The sequence below is a fragment of the Coregonus lavaretus genome, assembly GCF_964263955.1.
Source record: "Coregonus lavaretus genome assembly, contig: HAP1_SCAFFOLD_1342, whole genome shotgun sequence".
NCBI classification, from domain to species: Eukaryota; Metazoa; Chordata; class Actinopteri; order Salmoniformes; family Salmonidae; genus Coregonus; species Coregonus lavaretus.
Window position 1 is genome coordinate 86,095 of NW_028160503.1, and position 20,820 is coordinate 106,914.

At 38.1% G+C, this 20,820-nt stretch overlaps 1 protein-coding gene across 1 annotated transcript; it reads left to right on the forward strand.

The window, feature by feature from the left end:
* Window positions 1-1,697: 1,697 nt before the first annotated feature.
* Window positions 1,698-10,411, forward strand: LOC311121728 (NACHT, LRR and PYD domains-containing protein 1 homolog). Its single transcript, XM_084196184.1, has 11 exons — window positions 1,698-1,848; window positions 2,018-2,097; window positions 2,413-2,450; window positions 5,088-5,152; window positions 5,285-5,499; window positions 5,687-5,946; window positions 6,541-6,675; window positions 6,803-6,935; window positions 7,369-7,398; window positions 9,256-9,538; window positions 10,068-10,411. Exons 1-11 carry the CDS (start codon window positions 1,844-1,846, stop codon window positions 10,072-10,074), a joined length of 1,251 nt encoding a protein of 416 aa, XP_084052310.1. The 5' UTR covers window positions 1,698-1,843; the 3' UTR covers window positions 10,075-10,411.
* The last annotated feature ends 10,409 nt before the right edge of the window (window positions 10,412-20,820 follow it).

Here is a 20,820-nt window from a genome sequence, read left to right on the forward strand (position 1 = left end):
CTAATTAACTTTATCATCAAGCCCTTGGTTTTTTGTATCGGGTGTGTTAGTGCTAGGGCCATTTTATTTTGTATCTACCTGCCCAGGGACTACAGTTGAAAACTAGCTAGCTGGCTAAATCTGACACCTTTACTGAAATGTTGATTGATGTGCAGTATCCCTGTCAAATTCATTTCATAGATCAAATTAAAAGGAATGGAATGTTTCTATGTGTCTGTCTATCTGTGTATGTGAATTTGTAAAACATGAGGAAAAAAAAAAAAGGTGACCCTCCCCTATACCCCAAATTACCCTCACTCCTAGGACAGACCACAGCCTTTAGATATGGAGTTTTAGAAACTGTTCGTTGTTTTGTAAACATTACATGGCAAAGTAGCCAGAAGGTTGTGGATTCGCAGACCACCACGGACAATGGTAGGGGTGAAGAAAAGATAGCTTTTATAAAAGGCATTTCATGCAATTCTTTGTCATTTTACATGACTGGAGACAAGCAGAATCTATTTTAATACCACAACAGAGCATGACAACGAATGAGCGCACGCTGCAGCACCGGAGACGTTTTGATTTCTATACAGGCTGTTCACCGGAGACGTTTTGATTTCTATACACGCTGTTCACCGGAGACGTTTTGATTTCTATACAGGCTGTTCACCGGAGACGTTTTGATTTCTATACAGGCTGTTCACCGGAGACGTTTTGATTTCTATACAGGCTGTTCACCGGAGACGTTTTGATTTCTATTCAGGCTGTTCACCGGAGACGTTTTGATTTCTATTCAGGCTGTTCACCGGAGACGTTTTGATTTCTATACAGGCTGTTCACCGGAGACGTTTTGATTTCTATACAGGCTGTTCACCGGAGACGTTTTGATTTCTATACAGGCTGTTCACCGGAGACGTTTTGATTTCTATTCAGGCTGTTGTTAAGAAAGAGGATAGTCTAAGTTTTGGAACAGTGCTAAAGTTGTATTTAAACTGTAAAAAAAATAAGTGCAACAGAACCAGTTACAACTGAAGTATTTGATCATCAATGAATTTGCAAAAAAAATAAATGTTGTTGTTTAACACAGCAGCCGCGTATCATGAGGTAGGCCTTTATGCACTTGTAACTTTATTTCATTTGGGAAACTATCATTTTCTAATTTATTCCATGATATTGTTGTTACGAAATAGATTTGTGTTGACTGTGATTAGCGCATGGGAACAATAAAGCATCTGCTAGGCTAAATTAACAAATTAGGCATACCTAGCTAACCACATGATTCTCAAACCAAACACTGGCCAAACTCATGTTTCTAAAAGTGAATTCAAAGGCTGTGTAGAATGACTGTATAGCCTAATAAGGCATTTTTTAAGTGATATTTGTTTGATTTAATTTTATATAGCATAAATGCTAACTGTATAGGCATGATGTTGAAGTGTTGTTGTTGAAATGCGCTCCTGCCAGCCTGTAGTCTCCTCGGCTATAGAAAGTTGTAGCACAGCCTCTGAATGTCATAGAGACAAACCAATGATATTCTATATGCAACACAAATCCCTCTGTAACTGCCTCTGTCGCCAGTTTATTTCATGTATTAGCACTTTAGTTTATTTCATGTATTTGCACTTTTTATTATTTAATTTCTTCTGAATTGTACGTTTACAGCAAGACGGAACTAATTATTGGTTCCGCCAGAGTGTTGTCACCCGAGCGCCTTTAGCGACGCACCGAGGAAACTTTACTGCAAAAAGCGAATTATTTTTCCATTGTTATCGTGTTTAAGTGCATACTTACAAAGAACGTATACAGAAGAAGATAAAGGACATTTAAAAGGATGTTTAGCACCTCTGTGTGATAAGCAGCAATGAGGTTTGTTGACTATTTATTTTGCTATGAGGGTGTTTGTGTTTACGTGCGTCATTTTTTGGTGTAAAATATACATAAAGTGTCTAGCTGTATGTGCTTGATTATAACGCCAGATGTGTGAGACATGCATATGGCATTATTTTGTTAATGTATTTTTCTTTCTTTAAACCAGTTCTCACGGGTTGACCAGCATTAAAGCCCTGTATTCAAATCAAGACCTCTTGCCTCATGCCTGTCACTGGAGGAGCTACAGTGAGTGTTAACTGATAGTTTTAAAATCAAAATACGATTAAAGCGTTCTTGAATCCCAGGCAAGGAACACAATCATGATCTAACTCTAAATCAGGCCCCCAACATCTCCAAAACATGGACCAGAACAATGTTGTTTCCTGCTTCCACAAACATTCATTAATATAACACTAATGTCAGATTATGGTATGATAATGAGTGTACATTCTGAGACTGTTGCTCACTTACATTCATTTTTATTACAAGTCTGTTTAATATTTATTAATTCATTATTACATGAGATTATCCGTTTTAAATAACAACTACTTTTGACTTCAGGGATTCCTCAGAGCTGTAAGACTTGTGAACATGTTGAGGTAAGTCATAATGTCAATTCTCACTTTTACATACCTTCAGGAGTCAGGGACAGTCTGAAAGCCAGGTGTGTACTGACCAACCATTCATACTGGGATATAGACAGTCCTGTGTTCTGCTTTAGTAATATAATCACAGTCTGAAAGCCAGGTGTGTACTGACCAACCATTCATACTGGGATATAGACAGTCCTGTGTTCTGCTTTAGTAATATAAACACAGTCTGAAAGCCAGGTGTGTACTGACCAACCATTCATACTGGGATATAGACAGTCCTGTGTTCTGCTTTAGTAATATAAACACAGTCTGAAAGCCAGGTGTGTACTGACCAACCATTCATACTGGGATATAGACAGTCCTGTGTTCTGCTTTAGTAATATATACACAGTCTGAAAGCCAGGTGTGTACTGACCAACCATTCATACTGGGATATAGACAGTCCTGTGTTCTGCTTTAGTAATATAAACACAGTCTGAAAGCCAGGTGTGTACTGACCAACCATTCATACTGGGATATAGACAGTCCTGTGTTCTGCTTTAGTAATATAAACACAGTCTGAAAGCCAGGTGTGTACTGACCAACCATTCATACTGGGATATAGACTGTCCTGTGTTCTGCTTTAGTAATATAAACACAGTCTCAAAGCCAGGTGTGTACTGACCAACCATTCATACTGGGATATAGACAGTCCTGTGTTCTGCTTTAGTAATATAAACACAGTCTGAAAGCCAGGTGTGTACTGACCAACCATTCATACTGGGATATAGACAGTCCTGTGTTCTGCTTGTAGGAATGCAGGATTTTAGCTGTTGTCATACCAGCATTCCATGTTAGACAGTTTAATTATTCCATGTAACATTGAATAAATACAGTGGGGGAAAAAAAGTATTTAGTCAGCCACCAATTGTGCAAGTTCTCCCACTTAAAAAGATGAGAGAGGCCTGTAATTTTCATCATAGGTACACGTCAACTATGACAGACAAATTGAGAAACAAAAATCCAGAAAATCACATTGTAGGATTTTTTATGAATTTATTTGCAAATTATGGTGGAAAATAAGTATTTGGTCACCTACAAACAAGCAAGATTTCTGGCTCTCACAGACCTGTAACTTCTTCTTCAAGAGGCTCCTCTGTCCTCCACTCGTTACCTGTATTAATGGCACCTGTTTGAACTTGTTATCAGTATAAAAGACACCTGTCCACAACCTCAAACAGTCACACTCCAAACTCCACTATGGCCAAGACCAAAGAGCTGTCAAAGGACACCAGAAACAAAATTGTAGACCTGCACCAGGCTGGGAAGACTGAATCTACAATAGGTAAGCAGCTTGGTTTGAAGAAATCAACTGTGGGAGCAATTATTAGGAAATGGAAGACATACAAGACCACTGATAATCTCCCTCGATCTGGGGCTCCACGCAAGATCTCACCCCGTGGGGTCAAAATGATCACAAGAACGGTGAGCAAAAATCCCAGAACCACATGGGGGGACCTAGTGAATGACCTGCAGAGAGCTGGGACCAAAGTAACAAAGCCTACCATCAGTAACACACTACGCCGCCAGGGACTCAAATCCTGCAGTGCAGACGTGTCCCCCTGCTTAAGCCAGTACATGTCCAGGCCCGTCTGAAGTTTGCTAGAGTGCATTTGGATGATCCAGAAGAGGATTGGGAGAATGTCATATGTCATATGGTCAGATGAAACCAAAATAGAACTTGTCGTGTTTGGAGGACAAAGAATGCTGAGTTGCATCCAAAGAACACCATACGTACTGTGAAGCATGGGGGTGGAAACATCATGCTTTGGGGCTGTTTTTCTGCAAAGGGACCAGGACGACTGATCCGTGTAAAGGAAAGAATGGGGCCATGTATCATGTGATTTTGAGTGAAAACCTCCTTCCATCAGCAAGGGCATTGAAGATGAAACGTGGCTGGGTCTTTCAGCATGACAATGATCCCAAACACACCGCCCGGGCAACGAAGGAGTGGCTTCGTAAGAAGCATTTCAAGGTCCTGGAGTGGCCTAGCCAGTCTCCAGATCTCAACCCCATAGAAAATCTTTGGAGGGAGTTGAAAGTCCGTGTTGCCCAGCGACAGCCCCAAAACACCACTGCTCTAGAGGAGATCTGCATGGAGGAATGGGCCAAAATACCAGCAACAGTGTGTGAAAACCTTGTGAAGACTTACAGAAAACGTTTGACCTGTGTCATTGCCAACAAAGGGTATATAACAAAGTATTGAGAAACTTTTGTTATTGACCAAATACTTATTTTCCACCATAATTTGCAAATAAATTCATAAAAAATCCTACAATGTGATTTTCTGGATTTTTTCCCCTCATTTTGTCTGTCATAGTTGACGTGTAGCTATGATGAAAATTACAGGCCTCTCTCATCTTTTTAAGTGGGAGAACTTGCACAATTGGTGGCTGACTAAATACTTTTTTCCCCCACTGTACATTAGATTAGTTACTTTGGTTAATGGGCCAGTTTCCCGGACACAGATTAAGCCTAGTCCTGGCCCTTAAATAACTTTCTATTGAAACTTCCATTGATCATGCTTTAATTCCAGCACTAGACTCAATCTGTGTCCAGGAAACTGGCCCCATATGTATAACTGACATGCTTGTCCTTGTTCAGGACTCCACACACTGGCTTCAGATTGAACCCTTGACATCCACTGTCCAGGAAGTGACAATGTTCAGGTAAAATAACTACTTTTAACATTTCATTCCACTTGCTAGTGTATTTCCCCATTACCTTTGGGAATAGGCTTCTAATCCAACCTCTCCATTTGACGATTGACCCTCTCTACCATATCTTGTTGTTGCCCTCAGGCACAGGACACCCAAAGGGCGTTATGAGTGCACAGTGTCTGGGCTCCGCTGGGTGTGTGACAGAGATGTCATTCTGAAGTATCACTTCAGGAACTGGGAACCCTACAGTCAACTTCTGAAAGACATGCAGTACGGACAAGGTGGTCCATTGCTGGACATCACTATGGAGTTAGGTGAACTGGAGGAAGTTCATCTGCCACACTTTGTCTGTTTAGGTAAAACCATAAAGAAATAGTATTCAGAAATACATTTACATGTAACTGAGTTTCACTTCCTGAATGAATAAATGAATATTCTGTGAGTTTGAGTTTACTGTGATCTGATACTGCATATTCTTTGTGTTTTAGTTGGATGAATAATACAATATTTGTCTTTCTGTCTCCTTTTTATTGTGTTGTTCAGGGACCAACCCTTCCCTGAGGAATGAGATGAAGATTCTTCATGTAGAGGAACATGGAGTGTCTGTTGAGGAAGTGCATGAGGTCACCAGATTCCATGCTAAGATTCTCCATCCCAAGTTCTCAGCTATCGCTGTTATACTGAGCTATATCTTTTTTTGGAACGTAGATGTCCACTGTGACGTGGTCCTCTATATGGCAGTAAAAAAGGCAACAGTAATTTCACGGCTGTACATGCTCCTCAGAAACTCCAGTCAGAAAGAGGTGAGGCACCATCATTGAAGTGACAACAGTATGTTGAAACTTACTAAAGGAAAGCTGATAGGTTGTTGAAAATCTATAGATTACAAAGTTACAAAATCTATTTCTGTCTCATTCATTTGAAGAGCCAGTAGACGGCACTCTTCTCTCTGTTCGAAGGAGAACCCAATGCCCCGGGGCAGTGAAGGGGACATTGCCCCGTGTAAGGTGCTGTCTTTCGCATGGGACGTTAAACATGTTTCCTGACTCTCTGTGAACACTAAAGATCCCATGGCACTTATCGTAAGAGTAGGGGTGTTAACCCCGGTGTCCTGGCTAAATTCACTATCTGGCCCTCATACCATCATGGCCACCTAATCATCCCCAGCTTCCAATTGGCTCAATCATCCCCTTTCCCCTGTAACACTTCCCGAGGTCATTGCTGTAAAAGAGACTCTCTTCTCAATCAATTACCTGGTAAAATAAGGGTAAAATAAGGGTAAAATAGTGTACCCATTTTTTTGATGTTGACAAAAAAGGATTGCTCAGTGAGCTGCATGTTGTGTGAATTATTAGACTACATTGTTCAGACTGACTACTACACTGCTCATTTTGTAGGCTGTTCGGGACCGGGAGAAACATCAGGTGTCCCAAGGATATTCAGAATTGGTCCTGTCAAGTCCAAACGGGTCCTTAAAGCTGAACAGTTGGTTTGCAGTCAAGAATCCCCATTCCTCCTCCATCAATCCAGAGGTGCAGTTTTAGCAAGCTGAGGACATGAATCTGTCATATTATATATGAATAACTGGAATATCATTCTATTTCTTTCTCTCTCTCTCTGTCTGTTGTCTCAATCGTTGCACCATATGACCTTCTACAGAAGATTCAGCTATTACCTGCAGACACCACACCAAGCTGTTGTAAGATGGTTATGAGAAACACAGGGGTTGACATTGAGATGGAGTTAATCGGGGATGATGAGAGGACAGTATGGAAATCAGTGGTATCAAAAGGTAAGAAATACTATACGTGAACACTATGTCAATTTTTACATTTTTACATTTTTAGTCATTTAGCAGACGCTCTTATCCAGAGCGACTTACAGTTAGTGAATACATATATATTTTTTTTTCATACTGGTCCCCGGGGGGAATTGAACCCACAACCCTGGCGTTGCAAACGCCATGCTCTATCAACTGAGCTACATCCCTGCCGGCCATTCCCTCCCCTACCCTGGACAACGCTGGGCCAATTGTGCGCCACCCATGAGTCTCCCGGTCGCGGCCGGCTGCAACAGAGCCTGGATTCGAACCAGGATCTCTAGTGGCACAGCTAGCACTGCGATGCAGAGCCTTAGACCACTGCGCCACTCAGGAGACTAAATGTCATTTTCTTCCAGATGCTATTAAAATGTTTTTATGATGTTTTCTCTTGTTTGTCTTTTAGATGAATACAGCAAAGACTCTCATCCAATAGGTACGTTTGTTTTTGTGGACGAGGTTTATAAAACGGGTTATAGAGCGAACGTCTCTTCAAGTTGTGATGAAGGACACTGATGAAGACCTTCATGAGTCATGTTCAGTGGGGTGATGAAGGTCTTCATGAGTCATGTTCAGTGGGGTGATGAAGACCTTCATGAGTCATGTTCAGTGGGGTGATGAAGGTCTTCATGAGTCATGTTCAGTGGGGTGATGAAGGTCTTCATGAGTCATGTTCAGTGGGGTGATGAAGGTCTTCATGAGTCATGTTCAGTGGGGTGATGAAGGTCTTCATGAGTCATGTTCAGTGGGGTGATGAAGGTCTTCATGAGTCATGTTCAGTGGTGTGTATTGCTACAGAACATTCAGACAGAAACCCAGTGCCTTGCAAAAGTATCTGCATCACATTTTATTGTGTTACAAAGCGGGATTAAAGGGGATTTAATTGTAATTTTTTGTCAACAATCTACACAAAATACTCAAATGTCAAAGTGGAAGAATATTTATATATATATATATATTTAGATTGATAGAAATGAAATAGCTCCCTGAGTCAATACATGTTAGAAACACCTTGGCAGCCATTACAGCTGGGAGTCTTCTTGTCTAAGTCTCTAAGAGCTTTACACACCTGGATTGTACAATATTAGCCCATTATTCTTTTCATAATTCTTCAAGCTCTGTCAAGCTGTTGGGGATCGTGGCTAGACTGCAGTTTTCAAGTCTTGCCATAGATTTTCAAGCAGATTCAAGTCAAAACTGTAACTTGGCCACTCAGGAACATTCACTGTCTTCTTGGTAAGCAACTCCATTGTAGATGTGGCCTTGTGTTGTAGGTTATTGTCCTGCTGAAAGGTGAATTCCTCTCCCAGTGTCTGGTGAAAAGTAGATTGAAGCAAGTTTTCCTCTTGAATTTAGTCTGTTCTTAGCTCCATCCCATTTATTTTTATCCTGAAAAACTCCTCAGTATTTGCCGATGTCAACCATACCCATAACATGATGCAGCCACCACCGTGCTTGAAAATAAGGAGGCAGTTACTCAGTGATGTGTTGTGTTGGATTTGCCCCAAACATGAGGCTTTGCATTTAGGCCAAAAAGTGTATTCCTTTGCCGTTTCCTTTTGCAGTATTACTTTAGTACCTTGTTGCATATAAGATGCATGTTTTGGAATATTTTTATTCTGTATATTTGTGTTATTTTAAGTCATTATTGTGGAGTCACTACAATGTTGTTGATCCATCCTTAGTTTTCTCCCATCACAGCCATTGAACTCTGTAGCTGTTTTAAAATCACCAATGAACTCATGGTGACATCACTAAGCAGTTTCCTTCCTGTCCTGCAGCTCAGTTCAGAAGGACGACTGCAACTTTGATGTGTCTGGGTGGTTTAATACATCACCCACAGGATAATTATTAACTTGACCATTCTTAAAGAGAGATTCAATGTCTGATTTGTTATTGTTACCCATCTACCAATCACTGCCCTTCTTTATGAGGCTTTCAAAAAATATATACTTGAATCTGTGCTTGAAATGCGATACTTGACTGAGGGACCTTCCAGATGTTGAATGTATGGGGGACAGGCCCACTTTGACATTAGAGGATTCTGAGTAGATTGTTGATAAAACATTAATCATCTATTTTCAATGACTTCTCAATAAACCTAATACGAAAATGTGTTATTTCAATTTTTTATTTGAAATTGACTGACTTTAATTGGAATTGACCACAACCCTGGAGTCGGCTCTATACAATAAATGACTATCAGAGGAATGATAACTGGAGAGACTGGAAGATGTAGAAACAGCTGCTGTTAACCCTAAAGCCATATTAATTTTATTGACCCCCCCTTCAGCATTAACAGTACCTGACATTCCTGCTGAGGAGTTTCTGAAGAAACACTGGGCTAAACTAATTCAGCGAACCAAAAACTCAATGCCAATAGCAGATGATCTGTGGTCAAAGAACATGATTGGTGAAGAAGAGCACTCCAGAATAACAGCTGAAACAACTGAACAGGACCGAATGAGAAAACTACTGAAAGCAGTCATCCCCAAAGGACCAGAAGTGACGGGAGCTTGTCTCAAAGCTCTCGTTGAACATGAAAACCATCTTGTTAAGGACTTGAGTGAATCTAGGTAAGACAGTTTTCATTGCTCCCTCCCTTGAATATGTGTAATGATTAAATATAGGTCAAATAAAAACACAGCTGCCCAGATCAGAGGAACTGTTTTTCCAGAATGGAAGCATGTTTTTGTGTTTCTGTCTGTAATAAATTACTGTTATCTTATTGTAGTTACATCATAGGACCATCATCACATCATTATCTCAGGTGGAACTCCCCCTTCTCCTCCATACTTTCTGATCTCTCTCTTCCCTTCTCCTCCATACTTTCTGATCTCTCTCTTCCCTTCTCCTCCATACTTTCTGATCTCTCTCTTCCCTTCTCCTCCATACTTTCTGATCTCTCTTCCCTTCTCCTTCATACTTTCTGATCTCTCTCTTCCCTTCTCCTCCATACTTTCTGATCTCTCTCTCTCCCCTTCTCCTCCATACTTTCTGATCTCTCTCTTCCCTTCTCCTCCATACTTTCTGATCTCTCTCTTCCCTTCTCCTCCATACTTTCTGATCTCTCTCTTCCCTTCTCCTCCATCCTCTTTCTTGTAGAACCTAATCTGAAGACGCTGAGGCCTGTCTCCTAGTCTGTGGACTAAGACACTTCTTCACCTAATCTGAAGACGCTGAGGCCTGTCTCCTAGTCTGTGGACTAAGACACTTCTTCACCTAATCTGAAGACGCTGAGGCCTGTCTCCTAGTCTGTGGACTAAGACACTTCTTCACCTAATCTGAAGACGCTGAGGCCTGTCTCCTAGTCTGTGGACTAAGACACTTCTTCACCTAGGAATGTATTTTGTGTGTGTGTGTCTTTGTATATACTGTGTGTGAGTTGATCTCTGATTACTGTGATTAGTTCAATGTAACGTCATATACTATACATTATAATCAGTCTGTTTTGGGTTTGCAGAATCATTGTATATCATAGGTTTTCCATCCTATCATGTTACCACACAGATGTGACTGTCTAGCTCAGCGGTTCCCAAACTTTCCCATTCTGGAGACCATCAAATCACCGTCCAAAGCTCTTGAGGACCACCATTCACGGAGTCGCTGATTTTTTTCACATCAAATATATTGCCGGTCAAATTATATTAATAGATGTGAATGTAACAAAGCCTGTAAAGGTCTATTATTATTATTATTATTATAAACTAGTTGCATTGTGAAAAGGAATGTAAAATTGCTTATAATACCATTAATACTCCCAACTGTTATTATTTTTGAATAATAAAATACTACAATCTAAAAAGTAATTGAGGACCACCTGCACCACCCCCCAAGGACCACAGGTTGGGAACCACTGGTCTGGAGTCCTTCTGCCAAACCTGGTTGTTGTGTCACACTGCCCTCTCCTGGTAGCACTGCAAAACATCACCTCATTAAATACAAAAATGTAATTGCAGTTTTACTAGATAGAATCTTAACTTATAGGCTGAATACTTGTATTAAGTGTATGAAGACTTTAGATGAACCTATGGGTGTTGAATCCGCCCACTGTGTTGAAACAGGAAGTCCATTTATAATGAAGTAGAGGAACGGGTCCACCTCTTATTGTAGATCAATGGTGCCGCTACTTCGCTTCACCTCCGTTCCGCCAGTATGAATAAACAAGACCTAGAAAGGATAAGGTCGTGACCTCGGCGATTTTCCTTCAAAATAAAAGTCCCGCAATGATGATTGTGATTTTTTCTATACTGAAATTCGTTACATTTTATGAGGAAATGTTAGCAGACTTAGAATGTTGTTTAACAATATGAAAAAAGCAATAAAGTCAATCGCCTTAATAGCACAAATAATACTATAGCATTGACATTTGTTAACAGCATTGAAGTAATGATTACTAGACAGTTGTCATGGTAACAGCAGTAATACAAATAACATTTATGATGCTACTATTAATAATAATAGCAATAACACTATTAATAATAATACAATTATTATAATAATCAATTTTAGAAAACACTCTAAAATCCCATTGTTAATTAGATTAGATGAGTTTATTAGTCACATGGAGAGGGACGCAAAATCTTATGCTCCAACAGTGCAGGTCAAAATAAATCAAATCAAATCAAGAGAAGTGAATGAGACCGTTGAGGCCGTTGGGTGGTGGGGGCAGGGTAAGAGTCTGTTGGGTGGTGGGGGCAGGGTAAGAGTCCGTTGGTTGGTGGGGGCAGGGTAAGAGTCCGTTGGGTGGTGGGGGCAGGGTAAGAGTCCGTTGGGTGGTGGGGGCAGGGTAAGAGTCTGTTGGGTGGTGGGGGCAGGGTAAGATTCCGTTGGGTGGTGGGGGCAGGGTAAGAGTCTGTTGGGTGGTGGGGGCAGGGTAAGAGTCCGTTGGGTGGTGGTGGGGGCAGGGTAAGAGTCTGTTGGGGGGTGGGGGCAGGGTAAGAGTCTGTTGGGTGGTGGTGGGGGCAGGGTAAGAGTCTGTTGGGTGGTGGGGGCAGGGTAAGAGTCCGTTGGGTGGTGGTGAGGGCAGGGTAAGAGTCCGTTGGGTGGTGGTGGGGGCAGGGTAAGAGTCCGTTGGGTTGTGGTGGGGGCAGGGTAAGAGTCCGTTGGGTGGTGGTGGGGGCAGGGTAAGAGTCCGTTGGGTGGTGATGGGGGCAGGGTAAGAGTCTGTTGGTTGGTGGGGGCAGGGTAAGAGTCCGTTGGGGAATGTCACAGGGGGAGCAGCAGGGGGGGGAGTGATATGTGAATGAAACAGTAATAAAGCAGAATAATATGTAGATATTTACTCTGTAACAATGAGACATCTCCATTGGGGGGTGTGGCTAGGGTAAATGAGGAAGTGATCCATGGTGGCCATCAGTAACAACAAACCAGGTATGGTTTTATTTACTTTACATTTTTCACCCCTCTTATCATAGTTTTGTTTTTGTCCTGTTGTGTTCTAAAATACAATTCTGGTACAAACCTCCCAAAAATACTAATGTGTTGTTTGTTAAACTTTTATTTTCTAGTTTATTTTATGCACTTTGAGATTATTCTTGTTTTCAAAATAATGATTATTATTACTATTCATTACATCATACATAGGCGCTAATCTGTACATAAACCATGCAAGGGATCATTTCCACGCAAAGTGTGAGATTTATCAATATAAATGTTAGTTTAAGAGTGTTCAGCCCCATGACCATGAGTACGATCAGTGCCAAGTGGTGGAATAAGGGAACTGCTTGTCAAGCGTAGAATGGGGAAAGGGAGATACATAGTAGGTTGTACAACTGAATGAATGAATTCAAATGAAATGTGTCTTCCGTATTTAACCCCTCTGAATCAGAGAGGTGCTGGGTCTGCCTTAATCGACATCCACGTCATCGGCGCCCGGGGAACAGTGGGTTAACTGTTCAGGGGCAGAACGACAGATTTTTCCTTGGTCAGTTTGGGGATTCGATCCAACAACCTTTCGGTTACTGGCCCAACGCTCCTACCCGCCAGGCGACCTGCCGCCCCAAAATATACTGTATGACGAAAATGTGTGAAATTGTGAGAGTAATAATGACATTTTTTTATTTAATTATATTGACATTGTGAATTCATGCAACATGTCTTGACAGGCTATATATTTTGACCACATCAGTGCATTTGTAACGATAATAATCCATATAAAGTACAGTCATTTGTTAAATTAGAGGTACGTGTGAAAGTGAAACTATTGTGTAAATCCTATAAAAGACTGAGATAATGGAAATCCAATGAGAGATGGCTGATCTTGCTCTGTTGGAAGATCTGGCACCGCTGCATTTCACAGAGAGCACGTTTTTAGAGACGTGGCAATTTTTTGCAGAAAGTACAGATTGGCTCATCAGATATCGTTTCCCAAAGCCAATCTTATAGGATCATTACGAGGATTTAAGACCTACTTTAGAAAGGCAAACCCATGCCATTCGGGTGCACGTCAAAGTGTTATCCATCCTCGAGTTTTTTGCATCTCACATCCCTCGATGAGCCAATGTTTTGGATGCAATTGTAGTGTATTAAGATTATGTCTTTGTTAATGTTTTTTAAGTGGAACTGAAAGGATGTTTATTTTAGTTCAAAAGTAGCCATTTGTAGGGTGACGCCCCAGGGGAGACAGGTGATTGGACAGCAGAGGGAGCAACCCATATTTTTGCATTCTTTATAAGTATAAGCTGGAGGCAGAGGGGGTTAGAACAGAACAGACAGATTATCTTTGGACACTGTTCTCCAGCCCTGCAGGGTCTGTAAACTTATGCTGACATCTTGTGATATAAATAAAACTTATGATCAAGGTTCAGTATGAGCGGACTCCTTTGTTTGACAGCAATAATTACCAGCATCGACAAGAGACGACACAATCATCAGCAAAACGTACTGTAACATACAATTTCCACCATCGCGCAACAGGTTAAGAGGGGTTTCTTTGCCATCAATGGGTTCCCAAATACGAACGGAGAAATAGACGGCCCCCACATCGCCATAAAAGCACCATCCCAAAACGAGTTCAACTAGGCTATGTGAACAGAGAAGGCTTCTACTCTTAATGAGCAGGTGATAGGTGATGTTATGTGCAAAAGACGCTACTGAATGTCGTGGCCAGGTGGAAAGCACGACTTGTTCATTCAGCAGAACCTTTTGGTTGTATTAAATATCTGACACTAGCACCTCTATTTCAGTCTAGGAAAAGTTTTTTCGTAGCTTTTGTTGTTTCATTTCATTGTACGGCTTTGTACATTCCCCACGGACTTTAAAGGGATGATTTTGACCATATCTGGTTAATTAGGGGCGTTTCTAAATGCTAAATAGCCAAAGTAATACACAAGAACTGAGGCTGAGAACAACTGGTATTTATCAATGTTCTGAGTGTTCTAAATGTTCTAATTGTTCTGAGTGTTCTAAATGTTCTGAGTGTTCTAAATGTTCTAATTGTTCTGAGTGTTCTAAATGTTCTGAGTGTTCTAAATGTTCTGAGTGTTCTAAATGTTCTAATTGTTCTGAGTGTTCTAAATGTTCTGAGTGTTCTAAATGTTCTAATTGTTCTGAGTGTTCTAAATGTTCTGAGTGTTCTAAATGTTCTAATTGTTCTGAGTGTTCTAAATGTTCTGAGTGTTCTAAATGTTCTGAGTGTTCTAAATGTTCTAATTGTTTTGAGTGTTCTAAATGTTCTAATTGTTTTGAGTGTTCTAAATGTTCTGAGTGTTCTAAATGTTCTGAGTGTTCTAAATGTTCTAATTGTTTTGAGTGTTCTAAATGTTCTAATTGTTTTGAGTATTCTAAATGTTCTGAGTGTTCTAAATGTTCTAAATGTTTAGAGTTCTAAATGTTCTGAGTGTTCTAAATGTTCTGAGTGTTCTAAATGTTCTAATTGTTTTGAGTGTTCTAAATGTTCTGAGTGTTCTAAATGTTCTAATTGTTCTGAGTGTTCTAAATGTTCTGAGTGTTCTAAATGTTCTGAGTGTTCTAAATGTTCTAATTGTTCTGAGTGTTCTAAATGTTCTGAGTGTTCTAAATGTTCTAATTGTTTTGAGTGTTCTAAATGTTCTGAGTGTTCTAAATGTTCTAATTGTTCTGAGTGTTCTAAATGTTCTGAGTGTTCTAAATGTTCTGAGTGTTCTAAATGTTCTAATTGTTCTGAGTGTTCTAAATGTTCTGAGTGTTCTAAATGTTCTAAATGTTCTGAGTGTTCTAAATGTTCTGAGTGTTCTAAATGTTCTAAATGTTCTGAGTGTTCTAAATGTTCTAAATGTTCTGAGTGTTCTGAGTGTTCTAATTGTTCTGAGTGTTCTAAATGTTCTAATTGTTCTAAATGTTCTGAGTGTTCTGAGTGTTCTAAATGTTCTGAGTGTTCTAAATGTTCTAAATGTTCTGAGTGTTCTAAATGTTCTGAGTGCTCTAAATGTTCTGAGTGTTCTAAATGTTCTAATTGTTCTGAGTGTTCTAAATGTTCTGAGTGTTCTGAGTGTTCTAAATGTTCTGAGTGTTCTAAATGTTCTAATTGTTCTGAGTGTTCTAAATGTTCTGAGTGTTCTAAATGTTCTGAGTGTTCTAAATGTTCTAATTGTTCTGAGTGTTCTAAATGTTCTGAGTGTTCTAAATGTTCTAAATGTTCTGAGTGTTCTAAATGTTCTGAGTGTTCTAAATGTTCTAATTGTTCTGAGTGTTCTAAATGTTCTGAGTGTTCTAAATGTTCTGAGTGTTCTAAATGTTCTAATTGTTCTGAGTGTTCTAAATGTTCTGAATATTCTAAATGTTCTGAGTGTTCTGAGTGTTCTAAATGTTCAGAGTGTTCTAAATGTTCTGAGTGTTCTGAGTGTTCTAAATGTTCTAATTGTTCTGAGTGTTCTAAATGTTCTGAGTGTTCTAAATGTTCTAATTTTTCTGAGTGTTCTAAATGTTCTGAGTGTTCTAAATGTTCTGAGTGTTCTAAATGTTCTAATTGTTTTGAGTGTTCTAAATGTTCTAATTGTTTTGAGTGTTCTAAATGTTCTGAGTGTTCTAAATGTTCTAAATGTTTAGAGTTCTAAATGTTCTGAGTGTTCTAAATGTTCTGAGTGTTCTAAATGTTCTAATTGTTTTGAGTGTTCTAAATGTTCTGAGTGTTCTAAATGTTCTAATTGTTCTGAGTGTTCTAAATGTTCTGAGTGTTCTAAATGTTCTGAGTGTTCTAAATGTTCTAATTGTTCTGAGTGTTCTAAATGTTCTGAGTGTTCTAAATGTTCTAATTGTTCTGAGTGTTCTAAATGTTCTGAGTGTTCTGAGTGTTCTAAATGTTCTGAGTGTTCTAAATGTTCTAAATGTTCTGAGTGTTCTAAATGTTCTGAGTGTTCTAAATGTTCTAAATGTTCTGAGTGTTCTAAATGTTCTAAATGTTCTGAGTGTTCTGAGTGTTCTAATTGTTCTGAGTGTTCTAAATGTTCTAATTGTTCTGAGTGTTCTAAATGTTCTGAGTGTTCTGAGTGTTCTAAATGTTCTGAGTGTTCTAAATGTTCTAATTGTTCTGAGTGTTCTAAATGTTCTGAGTGTTCTAAATGTTCTGAGTGTTCTAAATGTTCTAATTGTTCTGAGTGTTCTAAATGTTCTGAATATTCTAAATGTTCTGAGTGTTCTGAGTGTTCTAAATGTTCAGAGTGTTCTAAATGTTCTGAGTGTTCTGAGTGTTCTAAATGTTCTAATTGTTCTGAGTGTTCTAAATGTTCTGAGTGTTCTAAATGTTCTAATTGTTCTGAGTGTTCTAAATGTTCTGAGTGTTCTAAATGTTCTGAGTGTTCTAAATGTTCTAATTGTTTTGAGTGTTCTAAATGTTCTAATTGTTTTGAGTGTTCTAAATGTTCTGAGTGTTCTAAATGTTCTAAATGTTTAGAGTTCTAAATGTTCTGAGTGTTCTAAATGTTCTGAGTGTTCTAAATGTTCTAATTGTTTTGAGTGTTCTAAATGTTCTGAGTGTTCTAAATGTTCTAATTGTTCTGAGTGTTCTAAATGTTCTGAGTGTTCTAAATGTTCTGAGTGTTCTAAATGTTCTAATTGTTCTGAGTGTTCTAAATGTTCTGAGTGTTCTAAATGTTCTAATTGTTCTGAGTGTTCTAAATGTTCTGAGTGTTCTGAGTGTTCTAAATGTTCTGAGTGTTCTAAATGTTCTAAATGTTCTGAGTGTTCTAAATGTTCTGAGTGTTCTAAATGTTCTAAATGTTCTGAGTGTTCTAAATGTTCTAAATGTTCTGAGTGTTCTGAGTGTTCTAATTGTTCTGAGTGTTCTAAATGTTCTAATTGTTCTGAGTGTTCTAAATGTTCTGAGTGTTCTGAGTGTTCTAAATGTTCTGAGTGTTCTAAATGTTCTAAATGTTCTGAGTGTTCTAAATGTTCTGAGTGCTCTAAATGTTCTGAGTGTTCTAAATGTTCTAATTGTTCTGAGTGTTCTAAATGTTCTGAGTGTTCTGAGTGTTCTAAATGTTCTGAGTGTTCTAAATGTTCTAATTGTTCTGAGTGCTCTAAATGTTCTGAGTGTTCTAAATGTTCTGAGTGTTCTAAATGTTCTAATTGTTCTGAGTGTTCTAAATGTTCTGAGTGTTCTAAATGTTCTAAATGTTCTGAGTGTTCTAAATGTTCTGAGTGTTCTAAATGTTCTAATTGTTCTGAGTGTTCTAAATGTTCTGAGTGTTCTAAATGTTCTGAGTGTTCTAAATGTTCTAATTGTTCTGAGTGTTCTAAATGTTCTGAATATTCTAAATGTTCTGAGTGTTCTGAGTGTTCTAAATGTTCAGAGTGTTCTAAATGTTCTGAGTGTTCTGAGTGTTCTAAATGTTCTGATTGTTCTAAATGTTCTAATTGTTCTGAGTGTTCTAAATGTTCTGAGTGTTCTAAATGTTCTGAGTGTTCTAAATGTTCTAATTGTTCTGAGTGTTCTAAATGTTCTGAGTGTTCTAAATGTTCTGAGTGTTCTAAATGTTCTGAGTGTTCTAAATGTTCTAAATGTTCTGAGTGTTCTAAATGTTCTAAATGTTCTGAGTGTTCTGAGTGTTCTAATTGTTCTGAGTGTTCTAAATGTTCTAATTGTTCTGAGTGTTCTAAATGTTCTGAGTGTTCTGAGTGTTCTAAATGTTCTGAGTGTTCTAAATGTTCTAAATGTTCTGAGTGTTCTAAATGTTCTGAGTGTTCTAAATGTTCTGAGTGTTCTAAATGTTCTAATTGTTCTGAGTGTTCTAAATGTTCTGAGTGTTCTGAGTGTTCTAAATGTTCCGAGTGTTCTAAATGTTCTAATTGTTCTGAGTGTTCTAAATGTTCTGAGTGTTCTAAATGTTCTGAGTGTTCTAAATGTTCTAATTGTTCTGAGTGTTCTAAATGTTCTGAGTGTTCTAAATGTTCTAATTGTTCTGAGTGTTCTAAATATTCTGAGTGTTCTGAGTGTTCTAAATGTTCTGAGTGTTCTAAATGTTCTAAATGTTCTGAGTGTTCTAAATGTTCTGAGTGTTCTAAATGTTCTGAGTGTTCTAAATGTTCTAATTGTTCTGAGTGTTCTAAATGTTCTGAATGTTCTGAGTGTTCTAAATGTCCTAATTTTTCTGAGTGTTCTAAATGTTCTGAGTGTTCTGAGTGTTCTAAATGTTCTAATTGTTCTAAATGTTCTAAATGTTCTGAGTGTTCTAAATGTTCTAAATGTTCTGAGTGTTCTGAGTGTTCTAATTGTTCTGAGTGTTCTAAATGTTCTAATTGTTCTGAGTGTTCTAAATGTTCTGAGTGTTCTAAATGTTCTGAGTGTTCTAAATATTCTAATTGTTCTGAGTGTTCTAAATGTTCTGAGTGTTCTAAATGTTCTGAGTGTTCTAAATGTTCTAATTGTTCTGAGTTTTCTAAATGTTCTGAGTGTTCTAAATGTTCTAATTGTTCTGAGTGTTCTAAATGTTCTGAGTGTTCTAAATGTTCTGAGTGTTCTAAATGTTCTGAGTGTTCTAAATGTTCTAAATGTTCTGAGTGTTCTAAATGTTCTAAATGTTCTGAGTGTTCTGAGTGTTCTAATTGTTCTGAGTGTTCTAAATGTTCTAATTGTTCTGAGTGTTCTAAATGTTCTGAGTGTTCTGAGTGTTCTAAATGTTCTGAGTGTTCTAAATGTTCTAAATGTTCTGAGTGTTCTAAATGTTCTGAGTGTTCTAAATGTTCTGAGTGTTCTAAATGTTCTAATTGTTCTGAGTGTTCTAAATGTTCTGAGTGTTCTGAGTGTTCTAAATGTTCCGAGTGTTCTAAATGTTCTAATTGTTCTGAGTGTTCTAAATGTTCTGAGTGTTCTAAATGTTCTGAGTGTTCTAAATGTTCTAATTGTTCTGAGTGTTCTAAATGTTCTGAGTGTTCTAAATGTTCTAATTGTTCTGAGTGTTCTAAATATTCTGAGTGTTCTGAGTGTTCTAAATGTTCTGAGTGTTCTAAATGTTCTAAATGTTCTGAGTGTTCTAAATGTTCTGAGTGTTCTAAATGTTCTGAGTGTTCTAAATGTTCTAATTGTTCTGAGTGTTCTAAATGTTCTGAATGTTCTGAGTGTTCTAAATGTCCTAATTTTTCTGAGTGTTCTAAATGTTCTAATTGTTCTGAGTGTTCTAAATGTTCTGAGTGTTCTAAATGTTCTGAGTGTTCTAAATGTTCTGAGTGTTCTAAATGTTCTAAATGTTCTGAGTGTTCTAAATGTTCTAAATGTTCTGAGTGTTCTGAGTGTTCTAATTGTTCTGAGTGTTCTAAATGTTCTAATTGTTCTGAGTGTTCTAAATGTTCTGAGTGTTCTAAATGTTCTAAATGTTCTGAGTGTTCTGAGTGTTCTAATTGTTCTGAGTGTTCTAAATGTTCTGAGTGTTCTGAGTGTTCTAAATGTTCTGAGAGTTCTAAATGTTCTAAATGTTCTGAGTGTTCTAAATGTTCTGAGTGTTCTAAATGTTCTGAGTGTTCTAAATGTTCTAATTGTTCTGAGTGTTCTAAATGTTCTGAGTGTTCTGAGTGTTCTAAATGTTCCGAGTGTTCTAAATGTTCTAATTGTTCTGAGTGTTCTAAATGTTCTGAGTGTTCTAAATGTTCTGAGTGTTCTAAATGTTCTAATTGTTCTGAGTGTTCTAAATGTTCTGAGTGTTCTAAATGTTCTAATTGTTCTGAGTGTTCTAAATATTCTGAGTGTTCTGAGTGTTCTAAATGTTCTGAGTGTTCTAAATGTTCTAAATGTTCTGAGTGTTCTAAATGTTCTGAGTGTTCTAAATGTTCTGAGTGTTCTAAATGTTCTAATTGTTCTGAGTGTTCTAAATGTTCTGAATGTTCTGAGTGTTCTAAATGTCCTAATTTTTCTGAGTGTTCTAAATGTTCTGAGTGTTCTGAGTGTTCTAAATGTTCTAATTGTTCTAAATGTTCTAAATGTTCTGAGTGTTCTGAGTGTTCTAAATGTTCTAAATGTTCTGAGTGTTCTGAGTGTTCTAATTGTTCTGAGTGTTCTAAATGTTCTGAGTGTTCTAAATGTTCTAATTGTTCTGAGTGTTCTAAATGTTCTGAGTGTTCTAAATGTTCTAATTGTTCTGAGTGTACTAAATGTTCTAATTGTTCTGAGTGTTCTAAATGTTCTGAGTGTTCTAAATGTTCTGAGTGTTCTAAATGTTCTAATTGTTTTGAGTGTTCTAAATATTCTAATTGTTTTGAGTGTTCTAAATGTTCTGAGTGTTCTAAATGTTCTAAATGTTTAGAGTTCTAAATGTTCTGAGTGTTCTAAATGTTCTGAGTGTTCTAAATGTTCTAATTGTTTTGAGTGTTCTAAATGTTCTGAGTGTTCTAAATGTTCTAATTGTTCTGAGTGTTCTAAATGTTCTGAGTGTTCTAAATGTTCTGAGTG